Here is a 15,794-nt window from a genome sequence, read left to right on the forward strand (position 1 = left end):
GTGGAAGGATCATCTGGGACATTTTCCTTTTTTGGTATCCTGTGAATGAGGGCCCCTTTCCACGAAGCAGGCACCTTCTCATTGATCCGGCAGGCATTGAAGATGTGTGTGAGTGTCTGTGTTGACGTGGGCCTGGTAGCTCTCAGCGTCTCATAGATGACCCCATCAGATCCACTAGCCTTGTTATTAGGAAGAGAAGCCAGAACTGCATCCACCTCCTCAGTTGTAAAATCCTGGGTATCTGGGAAATAGCCTGGCTCTATTCTGTCAATGAAATTGTACCAAGGGGGCGTGGCCAGGGGAGTAGCCCTCGGCACAGTTTGACATTTGGCTTTATAGTAGTTATACACATTGGCTGTATCACTAACAGTGGGCGGGGTTTCCGGAAAACAGCTGTTATTTAAAATGATATCGATTGCCTTTGATTTGCGGTGTTGCCAGAGATATGCCAGCTTGTTCCTGGAAACTTTCCTTTGCTGCCGTAGTGTCTCTGTCCCGGCGGCCCGCAGCGCTGGTTGTATTCTCTCACGGATGAAGTGAAGCTGCATTTCTATCCATGGTGTCAGCGAGTCAGGTGTAAGGTCCACCGGGAAGTCGGCAGAAAGAGGGAATTTCTTCAGGATTCTGGCGACATATTTCAGAAGCTGGAATCCATACGGACGCGAGTTTCGTTGCGTCGCGGAGAATATTCCATTAATGAAAAAAGCGCTGGTCAGGATTGTCACCAGCCTGCCCCACTTCTCTGCGCCTCCGTGAGTAACAGCAAAGTTAGATCTTACCTGGAGCAGTTTTGTGTCCAGTGTCCCCCTGTACGCTCTTTCATCTCTCTGGAAAGTAGTCCACTCACAATCTGACAATAATCGCGCATATTGCTCGAAGTCTACACGAACATCTCCGGCCGGTGTTGGGCTTGGGTCGCAGACGTTCAGGCGTTGTTTGTAGACTCGCCCGCTGTTCAGGGCTTGTTTAAAGGCCAATCTCAGCGTGGTAACGAGACACATTGTGTACCAAAAGCGTCCAGTGCATCTTATATCCCCACTGCAATAACGATGGCAGTTACAACGGGTGTATGTGAGCTTAGATGTTCAAAAAAAGGTGAACGAGTTCCTCTCACCACTCACGGCCGCCATGATGCTACACTCTCTCTCTCTCTCTCTCTCTCTCTCTCTCTCTCTCTCTCTCTCTCTCTCTCTCTCTCTCTCTCTCTAATTTTCAATTCAATAAGCTTTATTGCAGGTGAACAATATTGCCAAAGCGTCAAGGATAATACAATTCAATAGTGATATGATAAGAAAAAAAAGAAAAATACAAATACAATTCATTCATTAAACAATTTACAACAATATATTATTACAAAACTGCAAGTATCAAATGTAAAAAGAAAGAAAAGAGACCCATGAAGTAGAGGAGTAATCAGAGTGAGCTGTGAGGAACAGCTGTTATGTGTTGTTGCTGTCTCTTAGGCTGTGTCATGCGCTCACATATTTCGCTGCTTCTATGCTGGTGGCACTATTTTCTCCAAGTACATGTTGCATTTTATTCAGGTCAGACAGTGATTCAAAATCTTGGAGTTTACATGTTATCTTTGTAAAGAACTTTGTTCTAATGTCTTTGTATGTTTGACAGTGCAGCAGGAAGTGTTGCTCTGTCTCCACCTGTCTCTCTCTCTCTGTCTGTCTCTCACCTGTCTGTCTCCACCTGTCTCTCTCTGTCTGTCTCTCACCTGTCTGTCTCCACCTGTCTCTCTCTCACCTGTCTGTCTCCACCTGTCTCTCTCTCACCTGTCTGTCTCCACCTGTCTCTGTGGACAGAGCTGACACAGCCTGTCTTCTCTAGGCAGGTCTGCCTGTGTCGGCCAGTCTCTACGGCCAGGCTGTGGTCACTGAGTCTGTACATTGTTAATGTCTTCCTCAGTTTGGGATCAGTCACGGCGGTCAGATAGTTTGCCACCGTGTACTGTCTGTTTAGAGCCAAATAGCATTGAAGTTTGTTTTGGGTTTGCGTGGTACATGTCCAATAGTTGATGTCATTTTCTTTTGCTTTAGCTATGATTTGGTTGGGCCAGATTGTGTGAGGGCTGTCCTGAGGCCTTGTCCTGTTAGAGGAGGTGAGCCTCAGCACCAGCTGGTTGAGGCCTTGTCCTGTTAGAGGAGGTGAGCCTCAGGACCAGCTGGTTGAAGCCTTGTCCTGTTAGAGGAGGTGAGCCTCAGGACCAGCTGGTTGAGGCCTTGTCCTGTTAGAGGAGGTGAGCCTCAGGACCAGCTGGATGAGGCCTTGTCCTGTTAGAGGAGGTGAGCCTCAGCACCAGCTGGTTGAGGCCTTGTCCTGTTAGAGGAGGTGAGCCTCAGGACCAGCTGGTTGAGGCCTTGTCCTGTTAGAGGAGGTGAGCCTCAGGTCCAGCTGGATGAGGGGACTCCTCTCTATGTTCTCCTCTTGGCAATGGAGGGCTTTGTAATGGTAGGAGTTGGGATCACTGGTTTTTAGGTGGTTGTAGAATTTGCCTGCTCTTTTTTGTAACCTAATTAAAAGGGGGAATTGGCCTAGCTCAGCTCGGCATCCATTGTTGGGGGTGTTCCTGTGGACTCTCAGGATGCTCTTGCATATCTCCGCATGTAGAGTTTCTATTGGGTGTTTGTCCCATTTATCAAAGTCTTGATTTCCAAGGGGACCCCACACTTCGCTACCATACAGTATGATTGGTTCTATTATTGAATTGAATATTGTGAGCCAGATTCTAACAGGTATATCTATATTTGAAGACTTTTTGATAGCATAGAAAGCCTTTCTTCCTTTGTCTCTGTCTCTGAGGTTTTCTCATAACTTCAGTGAAAAGTGCCTTTTTACTTTCTTTTCTTCTCTCATCACACATTCAAGCCCCCAGTGTTCATGTATAATTTCAATCTAAATTCTTCACTTTCTTCTTACACATTACATTTCAGCATAGCAGTTTAGCGTCAGCTTTTCAGCATAAAGCATTCCCACTAGCAATTTCTTCAGGAATTGCATTCTCTAGTTACTACCCCTATAGGTGGAAGGAGGTATCATTTGCCATCCAACATGACTTGGTGAGGAAGGGACGGGTTATTACTGTGACCCCCCAGGGTGTCTTGTAGATGGTAGGCTACTGCAGGAGTATACTGCGACACAGTAAGAGCCATGGGAGCGTAGGAAGCATCCTGAATGTGGGGGGGACATTTTTAACGGGGGGTGTGGGGGCGAAAAAAAATATAGATTTCCTGTATTCTGGTGCATTTTAACAGGTGGTTTGATACTTTTATGTGGCTATACTAGCATGAGGAAAATGTTTGTAATTTCATCCAGTAGTAAAGAAAGGAAACATATTTGATTATTAATTCAGAGCCGTTTTGAATTAATAAAAAGCAGTTTAAATGCCAATTTTTTGTACATTTATATACAACAATAATTATTTGTGAGTGCATTGAGAGATATTGTTGTGGAGAGTCATTTATATATAAATCGCAAAATACATTTGTGAATCCTTCTGTGAGCATTTATTAATATTGAGACTGATCTGACTCCATATGGATGTTAAGTTCACCTAGGAATGGTATCATTGACTTAAATGTTCAAATAAATGTTGCTCTTCTGTCTATATTGGTCATATGATGCCCCTTGACTGAAATGTTTCCTGTTCAATATCCCCACTGATTTCCTTAAAATCCTGGGATGAGAGTCCACATCACAATTTACTCTCAACTGTCATTTCCCTTTCATCACTCACCTCAGCAATGGACCTCTCTCCACTGTCCCTGTATTCTGCCTCTGACTCACTCTCAAGTGCCTAGATGTCAAGAGAGGTGGTGAAGTGATAATTATTTATTGAGCAGTATACTCTTTCACATTAAATCATAACAAGTCATACTGAATGTAAATACAACTGACTCTAAAGTAAGTCCCAGTCTGTGACATTGGACATTTTGAAGACTCAAAGTTCCAAGCAGTAGGTAGAATATTAGCTAGTCTATGTAATGTGCACAGAAAATAAATAGTTAACTGAATACTGGGATGGAAATAGCCTATAAGCACTCAGTAAAACATAAACACACACAAAAAGCTTCTGAATGATAAGAAGTATAATTAAAACATAATGCACATTACCATTTTGAGAGAGAGTACCTAAGTTAAAGAACTCAGAAAAGAATCTCTTATCGAACTGAGGCTCCAGTAAAACACACTGACTGCGTCTCTACATGGACATCAGTAAGCCGTTTATGAGTATTATCCTAGTTATGATCATATTGGGGATATGGTGTTTACATGAGCACAGAGAGATCGGGTTATTCATGTTCCCTGTTTACATGATAAATACTAGTAACCTGGCATTTCGATGCCTTTTTCTCATCTAAACTATTCAGTATTTGTATTTCTCTATCATGACATAAAGACGAAACTCCTCTCCAGAAGTGAGACGCCGCCATCACTGTTAACTGATTAACTGCTACCAGCGGATGACTTATTTTCCTCTTCTTTGAAAAAAATGTTCTTATGTCCATGTTGTCTGGGGGAGAAAACATATCAAACCAAGAGATCGTCAGCTTTGATTTTCGCTGTATTAACAATTTCCTGAACATTTGGTGTGTGTGCCTTACCTCCGCTACCGGCATCGCTTTCATACAACAGATCTGAGCTGTCCAACTATGACAACACTCCTTGAACATGCGCGCGCTATGTGAGAATCTGCCTTGGTACAAAGTAGCAGTGAAAACATGGTACGGAGTTTCATTGGTTTGGGCATTCTCTCAATAAGCAAGTGGAATGGATTTCATTTGATAGTGAAGCACTGACACAGCGCTCTACAAAGTGCGGCGAGTGGATAGACCGATTCACGGACTTTCCGCATAGTAAAAGTGGGGGGGTCTAAACTAACCATTTGAAAAAGTGGGGGGGACTTGTCCCACCCTCATATAATGGCTGCGACGCCCATGGTAAGAGCCATCCACTTCCTGTATAACTGGAGAGAGAGCTGTGTCCACACCCTCAGTGGGTGTTGGGATCTGCTGGTATCGTGCCTCATCTCCCAGCAGCAGGAATAAGAGTCAGTCAGGTTCAGGGCCATGGTTCTCTGTGGGAAAACTGATGGTTCTCTGTGGGGTGGAACTTATACTGGACAATGTACAGATAATTATGCAACACGATCCAGTGACTTGATATAAGGAAAATAACCTGCTATTTTGTCAGAAATGGGTCCAATTAGAAGGAAATATTTTGATGTGTCTTTTGTGTAAATGTCTTTCTTATTCATTCAGATATTCTCACTAAGTGCCAAGGTGAACTCAAATCAAACCTGAAGAAAAAATATGAAAATATCAAATTTATGGAAAAATCTGAATCCCTACATAAAATCTACACGGAGATCTACATCACCAGGGGAGACACCACAGAGGTCAACAAGGAACACGAGATCAGACAGATCGAACAAGCATCCAGTAAACCAGGCAGATCAGAAACACCCATCAGACAAGAAGACCTCTTTAAAGCCTCAACTGAAAGAGGTAAACCAATCAGAGTGATGACAAAGGGCGTGGCTGGCATTGGGAAAACAGTCTTAACACAGAAGTTCACTCTGGACTGGGCTGAAGGCAAAGCCAACCAGGACATCCAGTTCATATTTCCATTCACCTTCAGAGAGCTGAATGTGGTGAGAGAGAACAAGTACAGCTTGGTGGAACTTGTTCATCACTTCTTCACTGAAACCAGAGAGGCAGGAATCTGCATGTTTGATCAGTTCCCGGTTGTGTTCATCTTCGACGGTCTGGATGAGTGTCGACTTCCTCTGGACTTCCACAACACTGACATCCTGACTGATGTCACAGAGTCCACCTCAGTGGATCGGCTGCTGACAAACCTCATCAGGGGGAAGCTGCTTCCCTCTGCTTGTCTCTGGATAACCACACGCCCTGCAGCAGCCAATCAGATCACTGAGTGTGTGGACATGGTGACAGAGGTCCGAGGGTTCACTGACCCACAGAAGGAGGAGTACTTCAGGAAGAGATTCACAGATCAGGAGCAGGCCGGCACCATCATCTCCCACATCAAGACCTCACGAAGCCTCCACATCATGTGCCACATCCCAATCTTCTGCTGGATCTCTGCTTCAGTTCTGGAGGACATGTTGAAAACTGAGAGAGGAGAGCTGCCCAAGACCCTGACTGAGATGTACATCCACTTCCTGGTGGTTCAGTCCAAAGTGAACGTCAAGTATGATGGAGGAGCTGAGACAGATCCACACAGGAGTCCAGAGAGCAGGATGAAGATGATGGAGTCTCTGGGAAAACTGGCTTTTGAGCAGCTGCAGAAAGGCAACCTGATCTTCTATGAGTCCGACCTGAGAGAGTGTGGCATCGATATCAGAGCAGCCTCAGTGTACTCAGGAGTGTTCACACATGTCTTTAGAGAGGAGAGAGGAACATACAAGAACACAGTGTTCTGCTTCGTCCATCTGAGCGTTCAGGAGTTTCTGGCTGCTCTTCATGTCCATCTGACCTTCATCAACTCTGGAGTCAACCTGCTGTCAGAAGAACCAACAACCTCCAGGCTGCTTAAAGTCTTCAGACCCAAACCTAAACTAACAGATCTCTACCAGAGTGCTGTGGACCAGGCCTTACAGAGTCCAAACGGACACCTGGACTTGTTCCTCCGCTTCCTCCTGGGTCTTTCACTGCAGACCAATCAGAAACTCCTACCCGACCTGCTGACGCAGACAGGAAGTAGCTCAGAGATCAACCAGAAAACAGTGAAATACATCAAGAAAAAGATAAGAAAGAACCCGTCTCCGGAGAAAAGCATCAACCTGTTCCACTGTCTGAATGAACTGAATGATCGTTCTCTAGTGGAGGAGATCCAACAGTCCCTGAGATCAGGAAGTCTCTCCACAGATAAACTGTCTCCTGCTCAGTGGTCAGCTCTGGTCTTCATCTTACTGTCATCAGAAGAAGATCTGGAAGAGTTTGACCTGCAGAAATACTCAGCTTCAGAGGAGGCTCTTCTGAAGCTGCTGCCAGTGGTCAAAGCCTCCAGGAAAGCTCTGTAAGTGGAGATCAAACTACATTAACTATGAACAGGTTGAGACATGAGAATACAACTCTTTGTGTTCACTGCTGATCTTTCCCCAGGCTGAGTGGCTGCAACCTGTCAGAGAGAAGCTGTGAAGCTCTGTCCTCAGTCCTCAGCTCCCAGTCCTCTAGTCTGAGAGAGCTGGACCTGAGTAACAACGACCTGCCGGATTCAGGAGTGAAGCTGGTATCTGCTGGACTGGAGAGTCCACACTGTGAACTGGAGACTCTCAGGTCAGAGTTCAGCTGATATGTTAACAGTCAGTGGTTTTGTTTAGCCATTTCTATCGACTAATTTCCAGTTTTATCAAATTAGAATAATAATACATTTTGAATCTCCTTTCGGTTTTTTGTTTATTTTTCTTCTTCAAAACAATAAACCACAAAACCATTATAACAATCTGATTATATTTGAAGACAGATGGCGTCACTTATCTACATCTCAATGTATCTGACTGATTGACAAACACAAACATGCACAGACAAATAGATGGTATAATTTGACAAAGGAACTAGAAAAGATTGTATGTTGAAACCTTGCGCCAGAGATGGAGTACTCGAGTCCTGGACTCGGACTCGAGTCGGACTCCAGTGTCGATTTTCGGGACTCGTGACTCGACTCGGACTCGTGCACTGATTGACGTGACTCGGACTTGGACTCGTGAATTCTCGCGCACGATGACTTGGACTCGGACTCGGACTCGTGAATTCTGGCGTACACTTGGACTCGGACTCGTGAATTTCCCGCCCACGATGACTCGGACTCGACTTGTACATTGACGCTCCGACTTGGACTCGGACTCGAGCAAGTTTTCTCTGGAGTCTGATGTCCTCTATCCCTGCGTGTGCACCTGCAAGGCGAGTTCACGTACTGGGCCCCGCTATTCCAATCTAGAGATGTCCAGAGACACACCCCGCATCGTGCTGTATGCTTTCACACATTCTGCTTCCACATTGGGAAAGAGCAGCGCAAAATGCTCGTTATGTGGAAAAAATATTGAAGAGAAGACTCCGTAACACATTACTCTAAGGATCGAGTTCAGACATATAGGCTGTCTTGAACACTATCATCAGAGTAACGTGATTCAGCTGATAACACGAAAGCACATGGCTACTTAACATACAGAATGACGTCATTTTCCATGCTAAGTAGCCATGTGCTTTCTGGGGCTTAATCTTCATCAGTAAACCAATTTAACCGGTAAAAGTTCCTTCAAAATAAGAGTCCCGATCTTATTACTATCAAAATAAAAGTGCAAAACGAAAACTTTACCATAGGAAAATATTGGCATACAAATATAATCACTTCTCTAAAAGGTAACTCATTTTAAATATAGTTAGACATATTATAGGTCATTTACAATAATAATAGTAATAATAATAATATTAATATTAGTAATACGCTTTCTATTTGTATAGTACTATTACAAGAATTGTAGCCAAACTGGCTTCACAGCAGTTCAATAGACAGATTAGTATAACATGACAGGATAAAAGCAATGTAGAGGAGCAGCTACATTTCAACACATATATCCACAAAGATTAATACATGAAGACTTGTGACCCGGACTCGACTCGGACACTCGTTGGGTGACTCGGACTTGGACTCGGACTCGAACACAGGTAATGATGACTCGGACTCGGACTTGACTCGGACACTCCTTGGGTGACTCGGACTTGGACTCGGACTCGAACACAGGTAATGATGACTCAGACTCGGACTCAACTCGGAGACTCCTTGGGTGACTCGGACTTGGACTCGGACTCGAACACAGGTAATGATGACTCGGACTCGGACTCGACTCGGACACTCCTTGGGTGACTCGGACTTGGACTCGGACTCAAACACAGGTAATGATGACTCGGACTCGGACTCGACTCGGACACTCCTTGGGTGACTCGGACTTGGACTCGGACTCGACTACGACTCTCCCTTGGTGACTCGGACTTGGACTCGGACTCAAAGAGTGGTGACTCGAGAGTGACTTGGACTCGTGAATTGGTGACTTGACGACAACACTGCCTTGCGCTCAATCACATTTAATATTAAAGGAATGTTGTCATATTTATTCATTTCTTTCAAGGTTAACTGGCTGTAACCTGTCGGAGAGAAGCTGTGAGGCTCTGTCCTCAGTCCTCAGCTCCCAGTCCTCTAGTCTGAGAGATCTGGACCTGAGTAACAACGACCTGAAGGATTCAGGAGTGAAGCTGGTATCTGCTGGACTGGAGAGTCCACACTGTGAACTGAAGACTCTCAGGTCAGAGTTCAGCTGATATGTTAACAGTCAGTGGTTTTGTTCAGACATTTCTATCGACTAATTTCCAGTTTTATCAAATTAGAATAATAATACATTTTGATTCTCCTTCGGTTTTTTGTTTATTTTTCTTCTTCAAAACAATAAACCACAAAACCATTATAACAATCTGATTATATTTGAAGACAGATGGCGTCACTTATCTACATCTCAATGTATCTGACTGATTGGCAAACACAAACATGCACAGACAAACAGATGGTATCATTTGACAAAGGAACTAGAAAAGATTGTATGTTGAAACCTTGCGCTCAATCACATTTAATATTAAAGGAATGTTGTCATATTTATTCATTTCTTTCAAGGTTAACTGGCTGTAACCTGTCGGAGAGAAGCTGTGAAGCTCTGTCCTCAGTCCTCAGCTCCCAGTCCTCTAGTCTGAGAGAGCTGGACCTGAGTAACAACGACCTGAAGGATTCAGGAGTGAAGCTGGTATCTGCTGGACTGGAGAGCCCACACTGTGAACTGAAGTCTCTCAGGTCAGAGTTCAGCTGATGTGTTAACAGTCAGTGGTTTTGTTCAGCCATTTCTATCGACTAATTTACAGTTTTATCAAATTAGAATAATAATACATTTCGATTCTCCTTCGGTTTTTTGTTTATTTTTCTTCTTCAAAACAATAAACCACAAAACCATTATAACAATCTGATTATATTTGAAGACAGATGGCGTCACTTATCTACATCTCAATGTATCTGACTGATTGACCAACCCAAACATGCACAGACAAACAGATGGTATCATTTGACAAAAGAACTAGAAAAGATTGTATGTTGAAACTTTGCGCACAATCACATTTAATATTAAAGGAATGTTGTCATATTCATTCATTTCTTTCAAGGTTAACTGGCTGTAACCTGTCAGAGAGAAGCTGTGAAGCTCTGTCCTCAGTCCTCAGCTCCCAGTCCTCTAGTCTGAGAGATCTGGACCTGAGTAACAACGACCTGAAGGATTCAGGAGTGAAGCTGGTATCTGCTGGACTGGAGAGTCCACACTGTGAACTGAAGACTCTCAGGTCAGAGTTCCGCTTTTTATTTTCAAGCAGTTCAATTATTTTCATCCAGCTTTTTGTTCATGTTGATGAAGATGGTCCACCTCTGTATGATTTTCCTGCTGAGGTGACTTTTAAGAACACTGAGTTTACTGTATTCCCTGAATCCAGTCTGTCCGGCTGTCTGGTCACAGAGGAAGGCTGTGTTTCTCTGGCTTCAGCTCTGAGCTCCAACCCCTCCCATCTGAGAGAGCTGGACCTGAGCTACAATCATCCAGGAGACTCAGGAGAGAAGCTGCTGTCTGCTGGACGGGAGGATCCACTCTGCAGTCTGGAGACACTCAGGTATGGACAGACTGACTTCCTCGTATTTTTCTAATTTCATCTCCTTCATCTCTGGTCTTCCATCATGAAGGACGTCTCATTTCCCTTGATTATGTTCACTGCAGTGAGTTAACCTTGAAGTCTTATTACATGGAAACAGCCATTCAGTCCAAACATCAGAACCACTGGTTTCCTGGCTCTAGGGAGGATAATGATGGTCAGTTTATGGATTTAGTTCTGACCTGATATCTCACCAACTGCTAAATGTGTTGAGATGAGATTCTGTTTGACATTTTAGATTCCCAGAGGGACGATCTGGACTCTTTAATATGCGTTCATTTGACGTAGGTTATTTTTGTGCTTATTAATTGTTTCACTTAGTTGTTTGTTTGTCTGTTTTTTGTTTCGTTAAACTTGGGGAGGTTGGTTCGGTTTTGTTTGTTTTCGGCAGCCAGTGTCTCTGCCAGTCGGCATCTCGGCGATCTATCCCAGCTGACCGGGACGCAAAGCATCAAAATCTGCGAATCTGTAAAAATGGATGAGTTTGACTACATTATATTCGCCACGTTGTCAGTCATGAAGTGCTTTAATGAGCGACCCGGTAAACTGAGGGCTCAAGCTAGCTGAGGAAGTGGCAAAGAAGGGATGTCCTTTAGTTTTGTTGAATCAGCTTCATATGTGCACGTTGTCTTGGTCAGGAGGAATGCATGTGCTTCTTTGGTGTTTAGCAGGAAAGCACATACAACAAGGATTGCTACTGTTTGGACCACAGTTTTGGTTTTCTGCACATTATGAGCTTTGAGCTTTGTTCTTAACACAGACCTGGAAGTGAAAGTAGTCTGTGTCACAACAAGCAGAAGGATCCGCAGAGAGACGGAAACACTCATTTCCTCTTTCTCTCCGTTATATAATAATCTTAAACAAAACGCAATGCCACCAAAAAAGATTCCTCCGCATGCTGAGGAGGTTGACGACATTAAACGATAGACATGTTGACGGAGGAGGTATCTGTTGTAAGACAGCAACAGATAACATTATGAGCCTGGTGGAGGAAGTTAAAGCCCTGAGCCTACAAAACTCAGAAAAGGAAAAAAGGATATTCTTGCTGGAAAATCGGGTGGATGAGCTGGAGCAATACACCCGAATCCACAACATCATAATCACTGGACTGGAGACGAAACCCCGCTCATACGCCCAGGCGGCGATGAGGATGACCGGAGGGGACACAAGTGAGGAGGATGCTACATCTGTGGAGCTACAGGTGACGGCCTTCCTCAACTCCAAGGGAATAGAGATTGACAGCGACAACATCGAGGCCTGTCACCCGCTACCACACAGAAATAAAACAGATAAACCGGCAATAATAATAAGGTTTGCCAACAGAAAACAGAAAACTGAACTTCTGAAACAGGGAAGACGGCTTAAGGGCTCGGATGTATATATGAATGAACACCTCACTAAAAGAAATGCTGAGATTGCCAGAAAGACCCGATTCCTGAGAAAACAGCGAAAAATACATCAACATGGACTGCAAAGTGCAACATCTCCATCAAGCTTCACGGATCCCCAGAACAAAGTGTTCATCATCAGGGACCTGGAGGAACTGGAAACATATCAATGAAACAAATCAGACCAGGTCACAGAAATAAAACACTACCATGACCATTCCAGATAATAAACACATCTCTCTATCAAGACTATAAACGTTTGCATATACAGAGCATAACACACAGGACATGGAAAATGACATTGATCCGGAAAACAACTTACTGAACAATATTAACAACAGCTGCAACTATTTCACAGAAGAGCAATTCAATATAACGTGTCAATCAGAAGAGAACATATCAATGATCCACTTCAATAGCAGAAGCCTAGATGCCAACTTCCTCAACATTAAAGAATATCTAAGTCAGTTTAAGAACCCATTCAACATCATAGCAATATCAGAGACCTGGGTCAGTGCTGAGAGAGGTGTGGACTTTGAGATGGATGGCTATGAACTGAATTATACAAACAGAAGGAATAAGAGTGGAGGGGGTGTGGCAATCTATGTGGATAAAGGAATGAACTAGAAGGTGGTGGAGAGCATAACAACAGCTGTTGATGATTTGTTTGAATGTGTTACACAGGGGCGTCGCCTGGACCTGAACACATTCGGGGCTTAGCCCACAGTGGCGGCGGCACTACAGTGGCATTTTTCACTACAACACTCCCCACACGCACACACACAGTACACCTGCGACTGTTACAATGAAGGCTCGATAATCAGCTCACGGCATATAGGCAGGGGTAAAGTGGTATTTTTTATGAGTGGGGGGCTCACCTCCTCTAGAGGGGTACGGGGGGATGCTCCCCCGGGAAGATTTTTTTTTAAATATTGAAGTTAGATGCATCAATCTGGTGCACTTTGAGAGCAAAATGAAGAGATCTATGGATACCTCTCTCAACACCCATATGAAACAGAACTGTAAACAGATGTACTTTTTCTTTATGGATATTTTACTAATCACTCCCCTTTTAAACTCTATTCTTGTTTTACTGCCATATAGTATTTCATAACTGTTTTTCCTTTATTCTCTTATTTTTTTTATAACTATAATGATCATATGAAGGTGTGCCGCGGAAATAATCTTTTGAATAATTTGTGACCAAACCGTTTGAGACCCACTGAGATAACTTAGACTAAAGTTATGTATCTAAACACTCAGAGAGTCCTTTAGCTCACCTGAGTCTCTCAGTCTGAGAGGAGAGGACTCTCCTCCAGCTTGTTGTGGAAACAGCTCCTTATGTCCGTTAGTGCAGCTAGCTAACCAGATGCTAACAACACGGTCCATGCTGGCACCGCTCCCTCCCTTTCTCTCTCTCTATCACACTAATGCGCTATTGCCACACACACACAGAGCCGAGCTTGAATGACACAAGCACACGTTTATTTCCATGCAACTCTCTGATTGGTCTGGTGTCATGCCTCTGTTGCATTCACTGAACACGGGAAATTACAGTGCTGCCGTCCTCTCTTGTGTCATGATGAGGTTCACGTAAAGCGCGGTTAATGTAATACCGGAGAATTGTCCGGGGCTACAGAAAAAACATTCGGGGCTAAAGCCCCGGATGCCCAGGCCAGGCGACGCCACTGGTGTTACAGTAGACATGTGTATGGAAAGGTCTAAACATGTTATTGTGAGCTGTATATACAGAGCTCCTGGAACCTGTATTGACACATTTACAGATAGGATAGAAACATGTTTACTAAATCATTACAAAACATGATGTTTATCTTAGGGGTTAGGGTTAAAGACTTAAGAAGACTTCATCAATGCATTGTACAGTATGGGTTAGTATCCTAAAATCACCAGACCTAGTACAATCACTTCTCTGCTACATGAATAGACAACATATTCACAAACATTATGGAGAACAATACAGTAGGGACTACTATATAGTGACATCAGTGATCATTCACCTGTTCTTATTGTCTATCACTGCAGTTATAAGAAACCTAAAGTCTCCAGCCATTTCAAATACAAAAGATTGAGAACTGAAGAAAACATAAATGCATTAAAGAATACTTTAATCACAATTGGAGGGTAGTATATGAGAGACGATATGGACAAGGCATATGAGGAATTTCTAAACATTTTGAAATCACTTTGTGACAAAAAGTGTCCTGTGAAACAATGCAGAGAGAGACACAAACAAAGTCACCGTGCATGGATCACTGATGGCCTAAACAATGCAGAGAGACACAAACAAAGTCACCGTGCATGGATCACTGATGGCCTAAACAATGCAGAGAGACACAAACAAAGTCACCGTGCATGGATCACTGATGGCCTAAACAATGCAGAGAGAGACAAACAAAGTCACCGTGCATGGATCACTGATGGCCTAAACAATGCAGAGAGACACAAACAAAGTCACCGTGCATGGATCACTGATGGCCTAAACAATGCAGAGAGACACAAACAAAGTCACCGTGCATGGATCACTGATGGCCTAAACCAGGGGTCGGCAACCTTTTTGATATGAAGTGCCATTCTAAAAAAAAAAAATGTATCAGCGTGCCGACGATCGTGAATTATCAACGGGGGGGGTGTTGAAGAGCTCAACGAAAACACTCGTGAAAAGTGATATGATATATGCACATTACAAAAAAGGGCTCTAAGAGTAATCAATAATGTTGGATATCTTGAACACACTCATTCATTATTCTTGAAGTCACACACACTGAAGTTTACTGATCTGGTTACATTTCAAACTGCATCATGTACAGAGCAAGAGATCATCTACTTCCTAGGACACTACAGACGTTGTTCATAGACAGAGAGGGGGGGTATCATCTGAGAGGAGATCTACATCTGAAACAACTCAAGGTCAGAAGAACTCTGAGAAGAGCAGAACAATCTGTGGGGGGGGGTTTCATGGAGCGGCTTGGAGCAGGAGTTCAAACAAAGCACACATAGCATTCACTTTGAAGGATGCACAGAAACACTTCTTTGGGGATGTATGAGAATGAAGAAAGGAGATTGAAGAGGAGAAATGATTGTAAATGTATAAATGTAAATATGTAAGTAGGAATAACTTTCAGAGATGATTGAAAGGATAATCATTGATCAGCAGTAAGTGAGGGGGATCAATAAGCATCTGCTCCCTCCTGCTCCCTTCGGACACATAGCATTTATTATTATGATGAACATTGATAAATACTTTATTCTAACAATACGCTGTTCTGTTTCTCACATGTGTTTCTTCCTCCAGGCTGGACCATGGTGGAGAGCAGAGGTTCAGAGCAGGTCTGAGGAAGTGTAAGTGTGGATCAGTCAGCTTCTCTCTAGAGCAGGGGTAGCCAACACGGTGCCCGCGGGCACTTAGTCGCCCGCAGGGGCAACGTGAGTCGCCCGCGGGGCATGTTCTAAAAATAGCTCGCCAAGCAAATCCAAAATGTATAAAATACACAAAACAAAAAAGGAAATGTAATTAAAAGAATCGACCCTATGCATAAACGAAACCTCAATCATAGTGAACTCTATCTACTTACTACAACTCTATATCTCTCTAACACCCCTCCTCCCCCCCACCCCCCAATGA

General features: G+C 43.6%; 1 protein-coding gene across 8 annotated transcripts in view; it reads left to right on the forward strand.

Annotated features, from left to right (window-relative positions):
- LOC117470695 (NACHT, LRR and PYD domains-containing protein 3-like) overlaps positions 1–15,602 on the forward strand; it is a 29,991-nt gene extending 14,389 nt beyond the window's left edge. For 5 of the 8 annotated variants that reach the window (XM_034115529.1, XM_034115527.1, XM_034115528.1 and 2 more), the window contains 7 exons: positions 5,268–7,047; positions 7,134–7,307; positions 9,158–9,331; positions 9,694–9,867; positions 10,230–10,403; positions 10,551–10,724; positions 14,980–15,558. In XM_034115529.1, coding sequence (XP_033971420.1) covers positions 5,268–7,047; positions 7,134–7,307; positions 9,158–9,331; positions 9,694–9,867; positions 10,230–10,403; positions 10,551–10,724; positions 14,980–15,169 — 2,840 coding nt within the window. In that variant the 3' untranslated portion in view covers positions 15,170–15,558. Of the gene's footprint in view, positions 1–5,267; positions 7,048–7,133; positions 7,308–9,157; positions 9,332–9,693; positions 9,868–10,229; positions 10,404–10,550; positions 10,725–14,979 lie in introns of all 8 variants that reach the window. The other 3 variants (XM_034115530.1, XM_034115534.1, XM_034115535.1) reach the window with 3 other exon arrangements.
- The last annotated feature ends 192 nt before the right edge of the window (positions 15,603–15,794 follow it).

This window comes from Trematomus bernacchii, unplaced genomic scaffold (assembly GCF_902827165.1).
Source record: "Trematomus bernacchii unplaced genomic scaffold, fTreBer1.1, whole genome shotgun sequence".
Lineage (NCBI taxonomy): Eukaryota > Metazoa > Chordata > Actinopteri > Perciformes > Nototheniidae > Trematomus > Trematomus bernacchii.